This window comes from Sus scrofa, chromosome 1 (assembly GCF_054392235.1).
Source record: "Sus scrofa isolate SSC_HxYL_T2T_F1_AM1 chromosome 1, Sscrofa_HxYL_maternal_Yorkshire_Landrace_v2.0, whole genome shotgun sequence".
Taxonomy (NCBI): Eukaryota; Metazoa; Chordata; class Mammalia; order Artiodactyla; family Suidae; genus Sus; species Sus scrofa.
The window spans coordinates 33,838,053-33,855,819 of NC_139383.1; the positions used below are offsets into that span (position 1 = coordinate 33,838,053).

The window sequence follows — 17,767 nt, forward strand, 5'->3', positions numbered from 1 at the left end:
TTATTCTAGAACTTTTGATTTAAAATACAAAACATTATCATTAAGGGAGAACATTTTCTTTTGGTTTAAATCTCTCTTGCTAAGTCTCCCTTGAAAACACTCTCATTAATCCCTTGAGTGCCCTGTAATTGGTTGTGTTTTAGAGCTGAGTATGATCCTGGTCTCTGTGTTCATGCTTCCTCAGATATGAGCCCAAGGTAAAGAGGTTCAGTGCTATCAAATGTATACATACATCCTGGAGGAATGCTTAAAAAAATCAGACACAATCTAAATCTTAAAAATAAATACATCAACATTTCATAGCCCAGCTTTCTTCTCAAAATGAAAATAGTATCCTTGTCCTGGCTGATAACAGAATTAAAACAGTAACATTTTAGATGGTAACACAGTGCAAAAGGGAGAAAGTCAAAATCACCCTCCCCGCCGAAGCTGTGTAGAAGCACATGGCTTTTTACAATCTATTCATTCATGAAGACATGCATTCATTCACTCATTTTATCTTTTACAACCTTGCCCTCTTCCTCTTTTCTCCCCTCTGTTATTTAAACTGAAGCACCGCAGGCATATGCATTTGTAATTTTTTCTCACTGCATATGTGGGGAATATCTCTCTGTCCGTAAACACAGATCTCATCCTCACTTTTAATGGCAAGAGGTCATCCCATTGAATGAATGTGCTAGGATTTATTTAAGCAAGCTTATGTAGCTGGGCATTGAGAGTGCTTGAAGCACTCATTTTAATTAAGTCCTGGATTGCTGGAGTGAAAACTAGGAATCCTTTAATGCAGGACATTTCCTCCCCATGATGGTGTTTCAGGTCCAGTTAAAGGACATGGTGTTGTAAAAGGTATAAACTGTTTTCAATTCCAATTTTCAAACCATAGAATTTTAGATAGTTCAAATCTAACTACTGCACAGGCTCTTCAGTACTGATCAAATGTAGAAATTTATGCTTTATATTTTGGTTGCAAATAATTCCTGGTTTTTGAAAAGTGCTCTTACAGAACCATCGTTTCCATGTATATAGGCCATTCATTTTCTAGAAAATTTTCCTCATGTATGTCTTTTGCATGTGGATGAGAATTAGGCTTTGGAAGATTAAAACTCTCGGTAACCATAAAAAAGAATGAAATAATGCCCTTTGCAGCAGATAATGCCATTTGCATCTCTGGATGGACCCAGAGATTATCACACTGAGTGAAGCAAGACAGACAAAGACAAACATCATATGAGAACACTAACGTGCGGAATCTAATAAGAAATTATACAAAAGAACTTACTCACAAAATAGAAACAGACACAAAGATTATGAAACCAAACTAAGGTTACCAAAGGGGAAATGCTGGGAGGAGGGATGGACTGGGAGGTTGGGATTGGCATAGATACAATATCAATAGTTAACAAGGATCCACCATATAATAGCTCAGGGAAATCTATTCCATACTCTGTGATAGCCTATATGTAGAAAGAATCTGAAAAAGAATGACATATAGGTTGATGTATGGCTGATGCACTTTGCTATACACCTGAAACAAACACAACATTATAAGTCACCTATATGCCAATAAAATTTATTAAAAAATAAAAATTAAAATAGTAAAAAAAAAAAACTCAGTAAAACTTTAAGAGATCAGTATAGATTTTCAGTGATCTATTTCTGTATATACTTCTTCCTTATTCCCAAGCTTCTCAGGGTGGATGTGTATGGCTAATTCCAAGTTGCAAACTGTAAATAGGCCAGATGAAGATGCTGAAAGTTCTGTTCCAACCTTTAAGCCTCTTGGCTCACTGGAGATTTAATTTTTCTTTTTCTCCAAATCTCTTCATTTTCCATTGCAATGCTTTAAAATAATTTTAACTGGAGGAAGCAGCTAAAATGAATAGTGTCATATCAGGGTAATTAAAAATTTGTAACTATGATATATTTAATATTTTCTTTTTTCAACAAACTCATCGCTTTAAGAATTCCTCTGAAACTTTTATTCATATTTGCTGATGACTGTTGGCTCTTGATTCTAGATATTATAAGACAGCAGAGCTGTGACCTGTGCTTCTCTCTCCTATGGATCGGCCTCTCTGGAAAGTCAGTGCAGAACAGTCAAGTGGAATCAGGGGGCGGCTGTGCTGCTCTGGCAACAAAGAAAAGATCCTGTAGAGACCTGATAACAGGGGACTCTGCAGTCCTGTCAAAGCCAGGTCTTTATGGATGGTTTCCGCTATGTGCCATTTTCAAATAAATGGAGGTTTGACTTCTAAGCTGTGGCCAACATGCTATGAACCAACGATTATGATGTAAACTAATACTTGCTATTTGTGTGAACCTAACACATTCCAGAAAAAAAATTAAGGGCTGATAATAAAGCTATATAAAATACATGAAGATAACGTAAACCTGAAATAGATGACAAAAAATGAGGGAAAGAGAAAAGTAGTGTTGGAAAGGAAGAGAGAATCACAAAAAAGATTAAAAATACATGCTACGAAGTGCTGTAGGGGTGGGCAAATGGTTCACAATTTTAGGTCTTTAGAATACCATTTTCCCAAGTTTAGTTGATCATGGTAATTTATAAAAGTACTTCAATCTTGCGTCATCATTTATGCATAGCTAAGACGAGGGTCCATAGGAATTTAAAATGTATTCTCAAGGATGGGCCCCTGTAAGAGATTCAAACTAAGGAAGTGAAATCTGAAGTGAATTCGTTTAGGAAAGCATTAAGAAGAGACCAACCTCCAGCGAACATCCTTTGGTAACTCCCACATAATCAGGGCTGCTAAGTATATTATATGGAGTTCTTGAAATTTCAATATCTTTGAGGCAGCCAGAATATTTCTTCAAATTTACTTCTGGCCTGTTGAAAAGTTAAATGGGAAACAAAAGAAACATCATTAGGGCAATGGCAGGATAGTGTCTGAGACTACGGAATGCAGGCTGTATGGAGCAAGCAGATACAGAGGCAGGCCTATGTCTCTCCAACTGTGTACACGTGCACACATGTACCCAGCAAACTATGCTTCCATTATCTATAGGTTAGGTAAGTTGATATTAGCACCATCCTGCAGGAGGAGTTTTTATGTAGTTCTTCTTTTAAAAAATAATCTCACCTATTGCATTTAAATACAAGGTCCAGGAATTAACTGACTTCTTATTAAATATTCCATATGCATAATAAAATGTGTTTCATTTTTTTCCAACCAAAGAGCAGACACTTGTATAGGAAAGCATAATCAAACTACCTATCAAAACAGTTAAATAAAATCTTGATGAAAATTGGAAAAAAATCTAGAAACATTTATTTCAAAAAGATAACATTTCTGTCACTGAGACTTTTTTTTGGGTGGGGGGGAAGTTGCTGAAGAAAAAGATAATGCCATATTTTTCTTTAAAGATTTTAAGTAAAACAAAACCTGAGAAATATTCTTTTGGATTACACAGCCTAAAAAAAGATACTTTAAATTTACAGATTGACTCCAAAGCCCTTATTCTGTATTGGAGCAGTAACAAAATAAAGCAACCCAAACCAAATGATGTACATTTAATTTTTCTAACAGGTCAAAAATGGCTTCTATAACCAAATGACACTTGAATGTTTACTCTTTGTTCATTACTTCTTAAAAAGGGATAAACCTGCTAGCATACAGTAGGTGCTCAATAAATAAGCTAGCAGGATGTTAATGGTGATGACATCTCTTTCACTTTCTGTGAAGATGGAAATATTTTTTCTTCACTGTCCAAATCAGTAGTTACTAGCCATATGTGGGTATCGGTACTTGAAAAGTAGCTTGTGCAAGTGAGAAATTGAATTTTTATTGTTATTTAATTTTCTTTAAATTAAAGTTCAATAGCCACCATGGCTAGTCAAATAGCCACGGTGGCTACCATACTGAATAGTGCAGATCAACAGCAATAGAAAAAGTAAGACTTAATTTTTTTGGTATTAATAAGCGTCACTAAAAACTGTCCAGTCAACACCAAGATATAATACTTATTTGCATAATGATTCTCCTCACTGTCCCACGATGGCAGGATTCCCTTTTTTGTCGTAATAAAAACCATAGGGCATGAGGACAAACAGGTAGGAAAGAAAAGTAAGACCTTGCTAATGTGTATCAGGTGATTTATGTCATGCTGTGGATTTGTTCTGTTTTTCTCTTTCTGGGACTGCTTTATTTGCTTTGATCATTTCCACTTGTTCTCAAGGTCTCCCCCTTCTGTTTAGTCAGCTGGTTATTACCAAAAACATGCCAACTGGAGGGTGAGAATCTTGCTTATATTTGTCATGTATAACGTGAAGGAAATGGATGAACTTCATTCTCAGTGTTCATTTGAGTCCATGTTTTCATTTAGAGGAAGACTGGTTTATCACAACTTTTTCAGAGGTCTTATCGCTAAAATAAATCACTCCTACAAGTTATACAGTTCACTGTTTCAGGGAAATACAAAGAATCATTTCAAAACACAATGATTTAGCAAGCTCGACATTATGAAAATCACAGGGGATAAGTAATCACATGTGGTGATCAGACTCCTAATGGTAACCACAGGCTCTGTTTCCTCTGTTTGCCTCAGAGGCAAAATCACAAAGCTACCCAGTGTCATTCCAGAGTTTTATTAGCATGTATTTTCATTGAAAGCCTAGACTTTGCTCTAAAAATTTCTTGGATCAGTTCAGCTTCATTATCTCCTTTCCACAAATCGGGCACAGTCAGGTTCTGAACTATCAAAGCACTAGGCTATAGCTCTAGCCAGAGCATACCAATCTTGAATATCCCTAGGTTTGACCAGCCACTTACAGAGACCTGGCCTGCTGCTTACAACTTTCAGTCTAATGCCGCCTGTTTGCAAATAAGAATTAAAATGCTCCTGAGAAGCTAGGATGCCTGTCTACAAACTTCCTCATCATTAATGCAAACACTTGGTTTACCTATAGTATTTCGAGAGATTCCTTTTATCTGGCTCCACAGCTACATTCTAAACAAAAACAGCAATAAGGAAGCAGCTTTGCCAAGAGGTGCAAGGGCTGTGTAAACATTTGCATATTTGCAGGCTTGCAAAAAGCAACCAGGCAGTAATAAGCATTTGGGAGCACAGCAGACAGTATGGTACCAGAGATATCAACGTCTGAGGTTCAACCCAACAGACTGTCTGGACTAGATCTGTGCCCATAAACCTGACCAGCTGCCCTTAGCATGTGTGCTCCTGCATGTGTGCACCAGGGGGCACTGTGCGTGGGCAGAGCAAATATGTCATCATGGTTGGTGAAACAAGTCAAAGAGCAGCCTAGTTGACGGTGGGTAAGCAGCAGCATTTTTGTAAGCAAAGGGCAGTATGCGAACTATCTCAGAATGCATTGCTTGCTCATGAAATGTACTATGAATAAAGCTGCATAGGTGTCACTTTGCGTCTGCATCACTGCTTTATCTAAGAAGCCACATTTATCCAACACGTGCACTTGAAGAGGCATGCATAAATTTAAATTTTACCTTGCTTTCATACTAGGTCAAAGGGGAGAGAAAAAAAATGATTTACTTACAATTATGTTTTCATTTAGTAAAACAATAAAATTTAATCATAAATCTTAAAAAAAGCATTTCGCAGAGATCTATAAAGGAAAGGAATACAAAATACCAACAGAAAAGAAAACAGACATAGACCCTTGATTGCAGTAAAAATAGAATCCAATGGTGACCATCTCCCACACTATACCCTTGGAAAATGTTATTTTGAAATTGAATTTAAAATAGTCATATTTATCAATCTTATGAATGGGAAAGTGCATAAATGTTGCTCCTCTGTGGTATTCATGAATAGCTAAGGAGAGCTTATTGCATCTTTGAACTTAATTTGAACTTAATATATATAAAAATAATTCACATTCACCACATCTCTTGTATTTTATCATATTAAGATCCTGTCTGCGGGCAAAAGTACAGCTAACTAAGAATGCATCATGGCTCCTTGATTAGTCACAAATATATGTCTAAAGATTGTTTTGAAATAATATGCCTTGCCATAGAAATACTATAATTATGAAATGCATACTGTGAAAGTAAAAATACACTGGTGACAAAGACTCATTAGGTATGCAGTCTACAAACTAATGTATAACCCCATCTCAATGAAGTTAACATATACACATTTGTAGATAATTCCTAAAAATCACTTTATGGTAATCAAAACCACATCATCACGAGAATAAATGAAACTACCTTCGGACAGATTTATTTTGGCCACGTTTAATTTACTCATAGAGAACTTAATGACCTTGCAAAGTATATCTTAGACTTGAACAGCTTGCTGGATACCTAATATTTAAATAGTGCCTGGAACACAGTTAATGCTCCTCAAACACCTGCTGAATGAATCAACAGATTTTGGCGTAATAATTATGTCACTATTCAAATACATCTGACCTGCAGGGATTTTTCTGACCACTTTAAATCTATATTCCTAACCCAAATATATTATCATGTAGACAAACGCAGAGCCACTTTATCTGCACCGTGAAGGGGTATCGACTTATACCCTTCATAGACTGGTAATTAGACAAGTGCCTGGCTTATGAGTTTAGGTACAGAGGGAAGAGCAAACCTCAGTCTGCATACTAGCTACCATAAAATAAGAGTGAAGTTCGACTGCTCATGCGAGAAATAGGAAAATAACTGACCACCACATTTTTCAGTTTTTCTGAGAGCCCTCTAATTACAAGGTGTCTTTTTAGAGTAGAAATAACTGGATAGGACTTCTGTAACCATCAAAAGCTAACAAACTAACAGACAAACAAAAAAATTAAAAGCATGGTGGTCTGTATTTATAGTAAACTCTTATGGCTTAGCAAAATCAATTCATCCCATTCTAATTAGCTTCAATTAACATTTATTGAGCACCAAATACTCCATAACTTTCATTTGTTTTAAACTGCTTTACAACCAGTAGTAAATTATTGGAATACCACATGAAATATTTTCTGACACTTTTTAGTTACTTGTATTTATTTATTTATTTATTTATTTATTTTTGTCTTTTTGCTGTTTCTTGGGCCGCTCCCGCGGCATATGGAGGTTCCCAGGCTAGGGGTAATTTTTGGAACTAACTAATCTATGAGCTACATATCTCTCTTCATCCTACTATCTAAAAAACATACATGAAATTTAAAAAAAATATTAACAGGGGCACAAGGATAACAAATATCCCTTTAACATCCAGCATATGGGAAAGTTCCAATATACCATTATCACATTTGTGTTTAGCCATAAAACAGGGTATCCTGATACACTGACTAATTTTCAGAACACTAAGGAGTATCAGTGTGCCTTTATCCCCAGTGAATGTGCAAGGAGAATGGCAATTATAAGATCCACATTCAACTCTAGTTTCCATCTTTAATAACTTTGATAATTCTTTTCATCTGGTGACTATAAGGGAAACAGTGATTCCTATACATCTCTTCAACAAAGATATCAAATCAGTCTTTGGTGTTTAAAGCCTGGTGTTCGTCTAACACCATGATTTTTTTGATTAGGCTTTTCTGCAGCCTGTGGCATTCTTGTTATAATTATCTTCAAAACTCCAGTGAGCAGACTGGCCTTTTAATTAAAACGTAATCCTTAGGTTTAAATATATACTAAATTACCTCAAGTTCCTCAGAGTTGGCAGACCACCAAAGTATATCTTATCATCTGCTTTCAAGTCAAGACCGAAGTTATTTCCAGGAGATGTAGTTGCTATGGTCTCCTCCTGGTTAGTATCTATGTCGACAATGGATATGTTGGCTGTCAATCAAAGAAAGAGAAAGTTAAACATTTTATTTGAGCAGTATCCACCCATATCTATATCATCACTATTACTTAATAACCAATGTAATTTAATTCTCAAATTAACATTGACTTTCTCAAGCACTTGTACTATATACGACTATTTAATAATTGCAGAAACAACATCAATGAAATACATTGTTAAACTATCTGCAAAGGAAGCATGAAAATTACAGCCTGAACACCAGCGAAGACAAACCAATCAAGTTAAAAGAAAGATTAGATCGAGAGCAGAGAACCAATTGACATAGTTTTCCATAATATAGATAAGAATTAGAAAAGAAAGACAACTAATGTTGATAACTATTGAATTAGAAATTAGATTATTAATTAGAAATATACAGAACTTGTGGTTCCTTCTGTAAATTTCAGTATCCACAGAAGTCCTGGGATTTAGGCTCATGCACAAAGTGATGCAGGTGAAATGGTTGCGCATGGAAGTGGAGAGAATGAGAATGTTTGGTTCTGCAAGATGATGGGATCCACATCCACTGTAAATTTTAGACGGGGGATGCTGAGTGTTTTAAGAGAGGAAGGTACAATCTTCATGCCTTACTGCTTTCCCCTTGGGTCTCTAAAGGTATTTCTAATGTTCTAAGGATAAGAATCCAGAAATAGAAAGGTAAAAGGAAAGAAGAGAGGCTCTTTGTTTAACCTGCTTTGTTCAGAGCAAATGGGAACCCTTTATCTCATTGATTTTACCCTCTTCATTCTTAAGAGTCAAGCTAGGCTCTTTCTGAATTATGTGCTTTCTCACCATAATATTTGCCTGAGCCCAGCCTTTAACTACTTCATATATTTTGGACCTTTGATGCATATTGAGGCATTGGTTCATTAACATGACAAATTTGACCTCTAAATCTTTGCCTGATATAGGATCTGAATTAGCAAGGGTCTAAAAATGGTCACTTTAACCAATGTAATATAAGGGCATTTCTAAATGTTTATTCTTTGGAGCACTAGTTTCCTGGATGTTCCTGAGTCAAATAAATATAACACTGGGTTAAGCAAAATTAAACATATATATTAATTTCATGGCTGCTCAAATCTTTCAATGTGCTACTATGTAATGTATTGCTCCAGAAGAGGGACCTAGAGCAAAAAGTATTCCCCAAGTTTGTTTGACCTTGGAATATTATTATTTTCTCTCAAGTCATTATCTTTTGAAAAACAAAGAGAAATATCAAACTTGAAAATTCCATTGTGATCTGCAGTCCTTCCATTCCGAAAGGAAGTGTCTTTAATAACACCAAACATAATTGCCTTATAAAAAAATGACCAAAGTAAAACACCCAAACCTATTAACACCTCAAATCCTCAAAGCAGAATTTTGCAAAAATCAACAGCCAAAAACACCTCAAAAATACTCAATTAAGAAATATCCAGCAAGTTAAGATTTAAAATTTAATTACTTTCTAGCACATATTAATATTGCATACACCCTTCTTTTTGGCCAGATTGGTGGGTAAAATTAAAAAAAAATTATAAAACTGTTTTAAAAACTTTTTCATACATATTCCTTTTTATCTGATCAGCAAAGTTACCATATGAGGCTGTTGACTGGAACATGAAAATAGCCTTTTCTTCTACAGAACTGGTGTGTATTTTAATGGTGTCTGTGAAAATGAGATTCTGTCTATCGCAGGCAAGCCAGTGACTGAAGGTAGTTTTCTTCCTTATCCTTGAGTGAATATATGCATTCTTAGAAATCATTCTAAGAAAAACTGATTAAAGAGCAGGAAGGCAATTGAACTGAAACTCACTGGCCCTTGGGGGAAAGACATAGAATGACATATTTTTTACTGATTTAAAGGGAGGGCTGTACCCTGTCCTTCATGAGGGATAGCAATGAAGGGACTTCTGCTATGGAATGCTAACACTTGCTTTTCTTTCTTTCTTTCTTTCTCTCTCTTTCTTTCTTTCTTTCTTTCTTTCTTTCTTTCTTTCTTTCTTTCTTTCTTTCTTTCTTTCTCTCTCTCTCTCTCTCTCTCTCTCCCTCTCTCTCTCTCTCTCTCTCTCTCTCTCTGCCATCTCTTGGGCTGCTCTCGCGGCATATGGAGGTTCCCAGGCTAGGGGTTGAATCGGAGCTGTAGCCACCGGCCTACGCCAGAGCCACAGCAAATCAGGATCTGAGCCACGTCTGCGACCTACACCACAGCTCACGGCAATGCCAGATCCTTAACCCATTGAGCAAGAGCAGGGATCGAACCCGCAACCTCATGGTTCCTAGTTGGATTCATTAACCACTGCGCCACGACGGGAACTCCTGCTAACACTTGCTTTTATGTCTCGTCCTATTTCTACCTCTTACAGAAGAGCTACTAACATAACATTTTAGAGTTGATGAGTTCAGACACCATTTATGGGTAAGCAGGGAAATAAGAGACACAGAATAGGGGCTTAACCGTTACTTTATAATCAATGCTGAGTTATAAAGGAGTTGCTTTTACTTTGGTAATTCTTTTCTTTTAGTCCACTGAACCCTAAGTGATCATCTTGTGTCCATATCAATGCATTTAGGGGGAGAGGGCACACTCCCTTCTATTAGTGACCGTAGTTGTACTAACTCTTTAGGGAAATGGGGATGCTGAAGGAGTGTATTTGAATTTCAAGGGATGGTGCTCTTACAAATCAGAGAATAACTCATGTAAAACAATGAATCTGGTATCTGAGAAGGAGCAATGGCCTTACTTGAATTCCTATCCCATGACTCCATGGATTCTGATCTTGCTGAAATCCAGTGACCTCCCTATAACCAAACCAGAGGTCCTTTGGTCCTCATCCTAGTTCACATCTATGCAGTATTAGGGGTTAAAATTTCCTTTTTTCTAGAATTTCCCTCTTTTGGCTTCCATAATGCCAACTTCTTCTTCTTCAGCTTCTCTTGCCTTTCCAACCTCATTCCCGCTCTCCTTCCCTGGGGAACTATTTCTTTGCACATTTGTGAAATGTTGACGTTCCTCAAAGTCCTTTCATTTGGCCACGTTTCAGGCTTCAGCTATCTGGGTAACCTCAAGTTTACATCCACTTACTAGACATATTGATATATTGACAATTCAGAAATATATATACTTCGTGACCTGATTTTTGCCTAAAAATCCATATTCAACAGGTAAGTCACTACACACTTTCCCAGTTGATATTCCAAATTAAAATGGTCATGTTTTTACTCCCACATCTGTATTATCTATTTTATTTCATGGCACTATGAACCCCCACCAATCTCCTAAATTTGAGAGTCACCCTTTCTCCTTACCCTTCCACGTCTTATCAATCAACAGCCTAAGTTCATCTCCTAAATAACTCTAATCTCTGTTCTATTTTTAAAAAAAAAACAACCCTGTTTTATCAAAGTAAAATTGACATAGTATAATTTTTCATGTTTCAGATGTATGATTTTGCAAGTTTTGAGATCTCAATACATCCTGAAACCATCACAATCAAGAAAATGAACATATCCATCAGCCCAAAAGTTTCCTTGTGCCTCTTTTTCATGCTTCCTTCTTGCCCCTCCCTACAAAACCTAATCCACAAATATCCTCTATCTGCTTTCTGCGACTGTATGTTATTTTGTATTTTCTACATAACTTTATGTAAATGTACTTTTTTGTCTGCCTTGTTTTACTGAGAAAAATGATTTTGTTATGAATCCATTTTGTGTGCATATTAATAGTTCATTATTACTATTTTTTTGGTTGTACCCACAGCATATTGAAGATCCTAGGCCAGGGACTGAATATGAGCCACAGCTGTGACCTATGCCATAGCTGTGGCAATGCCGGATCCTTAACCCACGCCTGGGCTGGGGGTCAAATCTGCATCTCAGCAGTGACCTAAGCCACTGCAGAGACAATACTGGGTCCTTAACCCACTGTGCCATAGTATTCCATTGTGTGGAACAATCTGTATATCCGTTCACCTGTTGATGGAAGTTTGAGGGTTTTTTTTGTAATTATTTAAAAATTATTTGAGTATCACAAATAAAGGTATTATTAATCTTTTGGTGCAAGTCTCTATGGATATGTGTTTTCACGTGTCTTGGGTGAATACATAGGAGACATGTGCTGGTTCATATGACAGGTCTATATTTAACCTTTTAAGAAACTGCCTACCTGTTTTCCAATGTGGCTGTACCATTTTATATCCTCGTCAGCAGTGTATAAGAGTTCCACTTGCCCCACTTCCTTGCTGGCCCTGGGTATGTTCAGCCTTTTTAACTTTAGATATTTTAGTCACTGTATAGTGGTATCACACTGTGGATTCATTTTGCATTGTGTCAAATCCCACTGAAACTCTTACTTCAAGCCATCATTCACTTCCTGCCTGAACAATTACCATACCTAATTGGTCACTCTGCCTCCAGTTTAATTTTGTGAAATCTACCTTTCTTATTTCTCTTTTCTCTGATTATTTTCTTCCAATTCCCTTTGTGGGGTCTTCCTTTGTTATACTGCTTCAATACTGCTGTTTGTTTTGCGTCATCTTATTGTAGATATTACTGTTTGGTTTTTCCTCATCCTTATTCAGCTACAACTCTTTAAAGCATGATGATGATCTGTAACTATCCATTTCTCCCATTAGAACTCTAATTCTTCCACTCATCCTCAGGTACACAGAACTAACTGCCTGTCAGTTACACAGCTTCTCCAGGTTTCTAAAGATACTAAGAGTAGGGAGTTCCCACCATGGCACAGTGGGTTAAGAATCCAACTGTATATGTGTGACTGGGTCACTTTGCTATACAGGAGAAATGGACAGAACACTGTAAACCAACAATAATGGAAAAAATAAAAATCATTATTAAAAAAAAAAGATTAAAAAAAGAATCCAACTACAGTAACTCTGGTTGCTGTGGAGGCAAGGGTTCCATCTCCAGCCCAGCATGGTGGGTTAAAAGATCTGGAGTTGCCACAGCTTTGGTGTAGATAACAGCTGTGTCTCAGATTCAATCCCTGGCCTACAAACTTCCATATGCCTTGGGTATGGATGTTAAAAAAAAAAAAAAGAAGAAGATACTAAGAGTACCTTTCATACAATATGTCCAAAATAGAACTCAGCATCTTTTCTAAAAAAGCTATGCTTTTTCCTGTATCCAATAGCTTCAAAAATGGCACTGACATATTCTTTGTTATTTTAAGAAAAAAAAAAAAGGAACAATTTTTGATTTCCTTTTAAGAAAACCAACTTAGTCTCCACATTGAGTATATCATAAAGTTCCTCAATTCAAAAATGCTTAATATTGGAGTCCCATTTATGGCTCAGTGGAAACGAATCTGACGAGGTTACGGGTTTGATCCCTGGCCTCGCTCAGTGGGTTAAGGATCCAGCACTGCTGTGAGCTGTGGTGTAGGTTGCGAATGAGGCTCAGATTCTGCATTGCTGTGGCTCTGGCATAGGCCGGCAGCTAGAGCTCCGTTTAGACACCTAGCCTGGGAACCTCCATATGCTGTGGGTGTGGCCCTATAAAGACAAAAGACAAAAAATAAAATAAAATAAAATAAAATAAAATAACTTAATATCTTTCAACTCCATTCTTTCCTATCCATTCTCATACTTTCATTCTCCTAGCTCTTTCTGTGGCTTTCCTGAAGAGTGCAGTAGCATCTGAAATTGTCACCAATCTACCCTCCAGGGGGTTGCTAGAGAAACTTTACTAGAGCACAAATCTGATGGTGCCACACTCTTGATTAAAACTCTTAGAAGTTCCCTATAGCTTTCAGGAAGAGTTGAAACCGATTAGTTTAGCTCATAATGCCCTTTATAAATGGCTGTTATCTCTCCAGCCTCATCTGATAATTTTCTGCCAACATTCATCCTGGTAGCCTAGAGATTTTGCTGTAGTTACCAAAACATTTCCCAAAGTGTGTTCAGTAAAATGCTAGTGTGTCATGGAAACATTACTGTGATCAAAGAAGTTTGGGAAATGTTGGATCAAACAGAGTTAAATATTCTTTTTAACGACTGTGCAGAGCCTCTAATAGGCAAATGTGCCCGTGCCTCTCTTACTTGGAAACAATGCATACAGGCAGCAGTATTCCAATTTATTATACAAATGCAAAACCAAGGAGTTACTCAGAGGCTGCCATGGAAAAGCAGTTGGAAAACCATGTAGGATGCTTTTTTATGCTCCCTGAGGCCTCAAAGATTTCACACAACATTGATAGCTCTGAATTGCCCAAAGGTGATTTTCATCTATAGAACTCCTCAACTTGTACCTCAGGGTACTCCCCTGGGGGCTGACCTCTGGGTTTGACTTCAAAGCATCTCTGTTTTGAGATTCCTAGCCTGCTATACAAATCTCTACACGACAATTAGCTTTCTACTCTCAAACCACTGATTGATTTACCTATCTCCCCCTTTAAACTACAAGGACTTATCATAGACTTCATTTAATCCTTGCATAGTACTTGCTATGTGCTTGACAGATATTTGTTAAATGCAGGAATGAAGGATGGTGCAAAGTTATACTTTCATTTCCATGGAATGTCACACTGGCATGTTCAAAATGAATTAGGTGTAATTATATGAAATAAGTATCAAAGTTTCATTTGCAGATACTGATAACACCATAGTACAGAGAATTAGGAGAATTATACTAAGATAACAGTAGCAGAATAGGCTTGGATTTCAGTCTTGGTGGTGAGATTTTATGTATATATGTTTGTGATCACATGTAAGTTTGAGACTAAATTTTCTTTTCTCTAAACCAGAACAAAATACCTGCTTATATGAGCAAATGAAATAATGTTTGTGAAAATGTTCTGAAATATCCTGGAACCACAAAAATGTTACACTGTTATCAATCAATTATTAACTGCACACACACAAATTTTTGGCATTTTCAAAAAGCGCAGAAGAACTGGTAGCTGTGTACTATCATCTACAGATTCTACCTCCAAAAGAAACACTGTGGCAAATTGGGAAGGAAAGGAAAACATACAACCTTTTCAAATCTACTACAGGATATAATTTTACAAGTTGTAAGACAGTTTTATGCTTTCAAATTAAGCTCTCAGTTTCAAAAGAAAATGACAGAGAACCATTTGGCTCTTCGATCAGTCATGTCTAACCTAAACCACCTATAATATAAGCCAAAGAAGTGACTATATCAATTTTTCACAGGATTCATGAGTACCTAAAATGACGGACAGGGTCTTCCTCATGATTAGGTACATGGGAGCTTTGGATAGCATGACTGGGGCTCAGAGTGCATTATTACTGGAGAAACTCACCTTGTTTTTGAATTCTTGACAAGGTGAATGATTTCCATTTCCCGTCATTATGGTTTTGATTGCTGACAACGGAAGCCATTCCTGAACCCAGATCATAGCTGACTTTTATGTGCCCATCAGTGAGCTCTACACTCATGAAATCTTTCTATGAAATAGAATAAAAATATACCAGTGATTAGATACACAGAGAAATATGTGGGCATTCCCTCTCTTTGTGGGGTTTCGAATAGGGCTTTATGGCAAAACTACTGAATGTGCTGATGTGTAATTGAAACCCATGTTTGGAAATAGAATTGGTGTTACTCTTTTGTGAATGTTTATGGGTGTGATACTATGGTGTAAATGGTCACAACCAAATCACTAGGTTGTATCCTTTTTACGATAGGAGTAAAAAGTGGGTTTTTTGAATACATATTAAGCCGACTAAAAAGTATGTTCCCTGAAAGAATTTACTAAGAAACACCGACCTGGAAAAACAATGAGGATATTCAGAAACACTCTTTGACTTAGATCTCTAGAAGACTAAGGAAGTAGTTTTGCTGCTCCATGTTCCCACACTAGGGAACTCTTTAGCAGGTGCTTCTCTTAAAGAATTAAAAAGGAGTTATACTGAAAATAAGTAATTATTAAGTTGTAACTATAATTAAAGTTACTGATGAAAATATATAAATACCATGTATTACCCACTCTTGGCTATTACACAGCCATCCCAGACTCCTTTGAATAATAATAAGTCAACAAAAAGTGATCACTGTATTGGAACCCTACCAAAAAAGAAGCAAAGACATTTTTAATCATGAAAGATCAGCATATTTTTACCAGGTCTCGTGTAGCAAGGTACATCAGGAGAGCACTTGAAGAAAATGTCCTGAACTTGAACATGACAGTGGAGATGTTTGGGAACCAGCGAATGGGGCGGCTGACCAGTGCATAGCCTTCTCCATCAAACTGAATAGTCCCCTCGCTATCTTCTACCTGAGGACTGAAAAGAGACATTTCATATGAAGCAGACAATGTCTGTTTGGTCCATCAGTATTCAACATGAAGAACTGTTTTCTGTGACTGGATTGTAAGCTGTTGTAAGGCAGAAACCATGCCATATATATTTTCTATCCTTACCCTTCTCTCCAACTCCACGGCAACCATCAGAACAAATAACCACCACCTCTCACTTGGACTTCATTAGGTGTTCAAAACTAGATCACTGATGTTTTAAATGTTTTTGATGAAGTGCTTGTGGTTATATTGGTGTTTAAGTGGTATGAACCGGTGGGGTTTTGGAATGGGTTGAGAATGCATTATTACATTTCCCAAATACATAATAACATAATAGAGAATAGGAGTTGGATGAAATGGGTGAAGGTGATCAAAAGGTACTTAGAATTGTAGGAAAAAAAATAATGGAATATAGGTCCCTATTCTCTGAACTCTTCCTATTCAGTAGGTTTTTTTGGGCAGATTAGATTCAGACAGTAAGGATTCCTCTCTTTGTATGTTTGTTGATCTGTCTTCTTCACCAGAATGTAGGCTCCATGAAACCAAGTAAAGATTATGGGCAAGGCTTTATGCCAGGCACAAACTCAGCATCTAGTGTAGTACTCAGTTCATAGCAGAATCTGGTAAATATTTGTAGAATGAAGGGGACCTTAGTAAAGCAAATTGTCTCACAGAGAATATATATTCAATCAATATTGGTTGAATAATTAATGAATATCTAAGTCTTGTAAATAAAACATTTAGAAAGATATCTTTTTTCTCTTTCTTTTCTTTTTTTGCTTTTTAGGGCCGTACCTGTGGCATATGGAGGTTTCCAGGCTAGAAATTGGAGCTACAGCTGCAGGCCTATGCCACAGCCATAGCAACCCGAAATCTGAGCCTCGTCTGTGACCTAAACCTCAGCTCATGGCAATGCCAGATCCCTGACCCACTGAGTGAGGCCAGGGATGGAACCTGTAATCTCATGATTACTAGTTGGATTTGTCTATGCTGCGCCATGACAGGAACTCCAGAAAGATTTCTTTTTCAAACGCAAATCTGAGGTGTGAAGACTCAAGCTTTATTCCATGTTACTCCTGTATTTCTGAAATTAGGATTCAAGGACAGAAGAGTTTCCCTCCAAATGTTATGGAATGTTAGGTATCACCTACTGAAATGAATTTTAATTATAATGGTTAATTCATTATTTTAAATTTTACCATCAAGTATTTATTGTTACTTTTGGATTTCTGCATAATGTGTAACCAATAAAAGTAAAAATTATTAAAAAAAACTGCAAATCTGTCATCTATCTGTCTTATCTAACTGATGTCAACAGATTAAGTCTCGATTGTGGAGACATTTTTAAAGTTTAAATATCTGCATATTAATGTGTATTTGAATCTTTGAAATTGGAGTGTGCCTTAGCTCAAGGGTAGAGAAGGGACATTGAGAAATATTACAGTGATATAAAATAACAAGAGCCTAGAATATTATTTGCATGAAATCTTGGCTAATGAGAAAAAAAATAGTGTGTAAATATTAAACGGCTTGTGGAGGAAGAAGTGTTACATGTTTTAGATGAGATCAGGCGCGTTCAGGGTGGTATGGCCGTAGACAAGAAGTGTTACATGTTTTAGACAAGCTGGCTTTCTGTTTCTGAAAAAGAAATAAAACTCTGAAAATGAAAGGAAGGGAAAGAGTCTTATTTGTGTCTTTCACAGTCAGGTCTTTGTAATTTTAAGTTAT

General features: G+C 36.7%; 1 protein-coding gene across 3 annotated transcripts in view; it reads right to left on the reverse strand.

The window, feature by feature from the left end:
* Positions 1-17,767, reverse strand: part of LAMA2 (laminin subunit alpha 2) — a 592,018-nt gene that overhangs the window by 33,319 nt on the left and 540,932 nt on the right. Inside the window, exons 49-53 of one of the 3 annotated variants that reach the window (XM_084956505.1) lie at positions 15,863-16,025; positions 15,044-15,188; positions 7,631-7,769; positions 5,481-5,492; positions 2,728-2,848 (exon numbers count right to left, since the gene is read on the reverse strand). In XM_084956505.1, the coding sequence (XP_084812631.1) occupies positions 2,728-2,848; positions 5,481-5,492; positions 7,631-7,769; positions 15,044-15,188; positions 15,863-16,025 (580 nt within the window). Of the gene's footprint in view, positions 1-2,727; positions 2,849-5,480; positions 5,493-7,622; positions 7,770-15,043; positions 15,189-15,862; positions 16,026-17,767 lie in introns of all 3 variants that reach the window. The other 2 variants (XR_014803693.1, XM_084956512.1) reach the window with 2 other exon arrangements.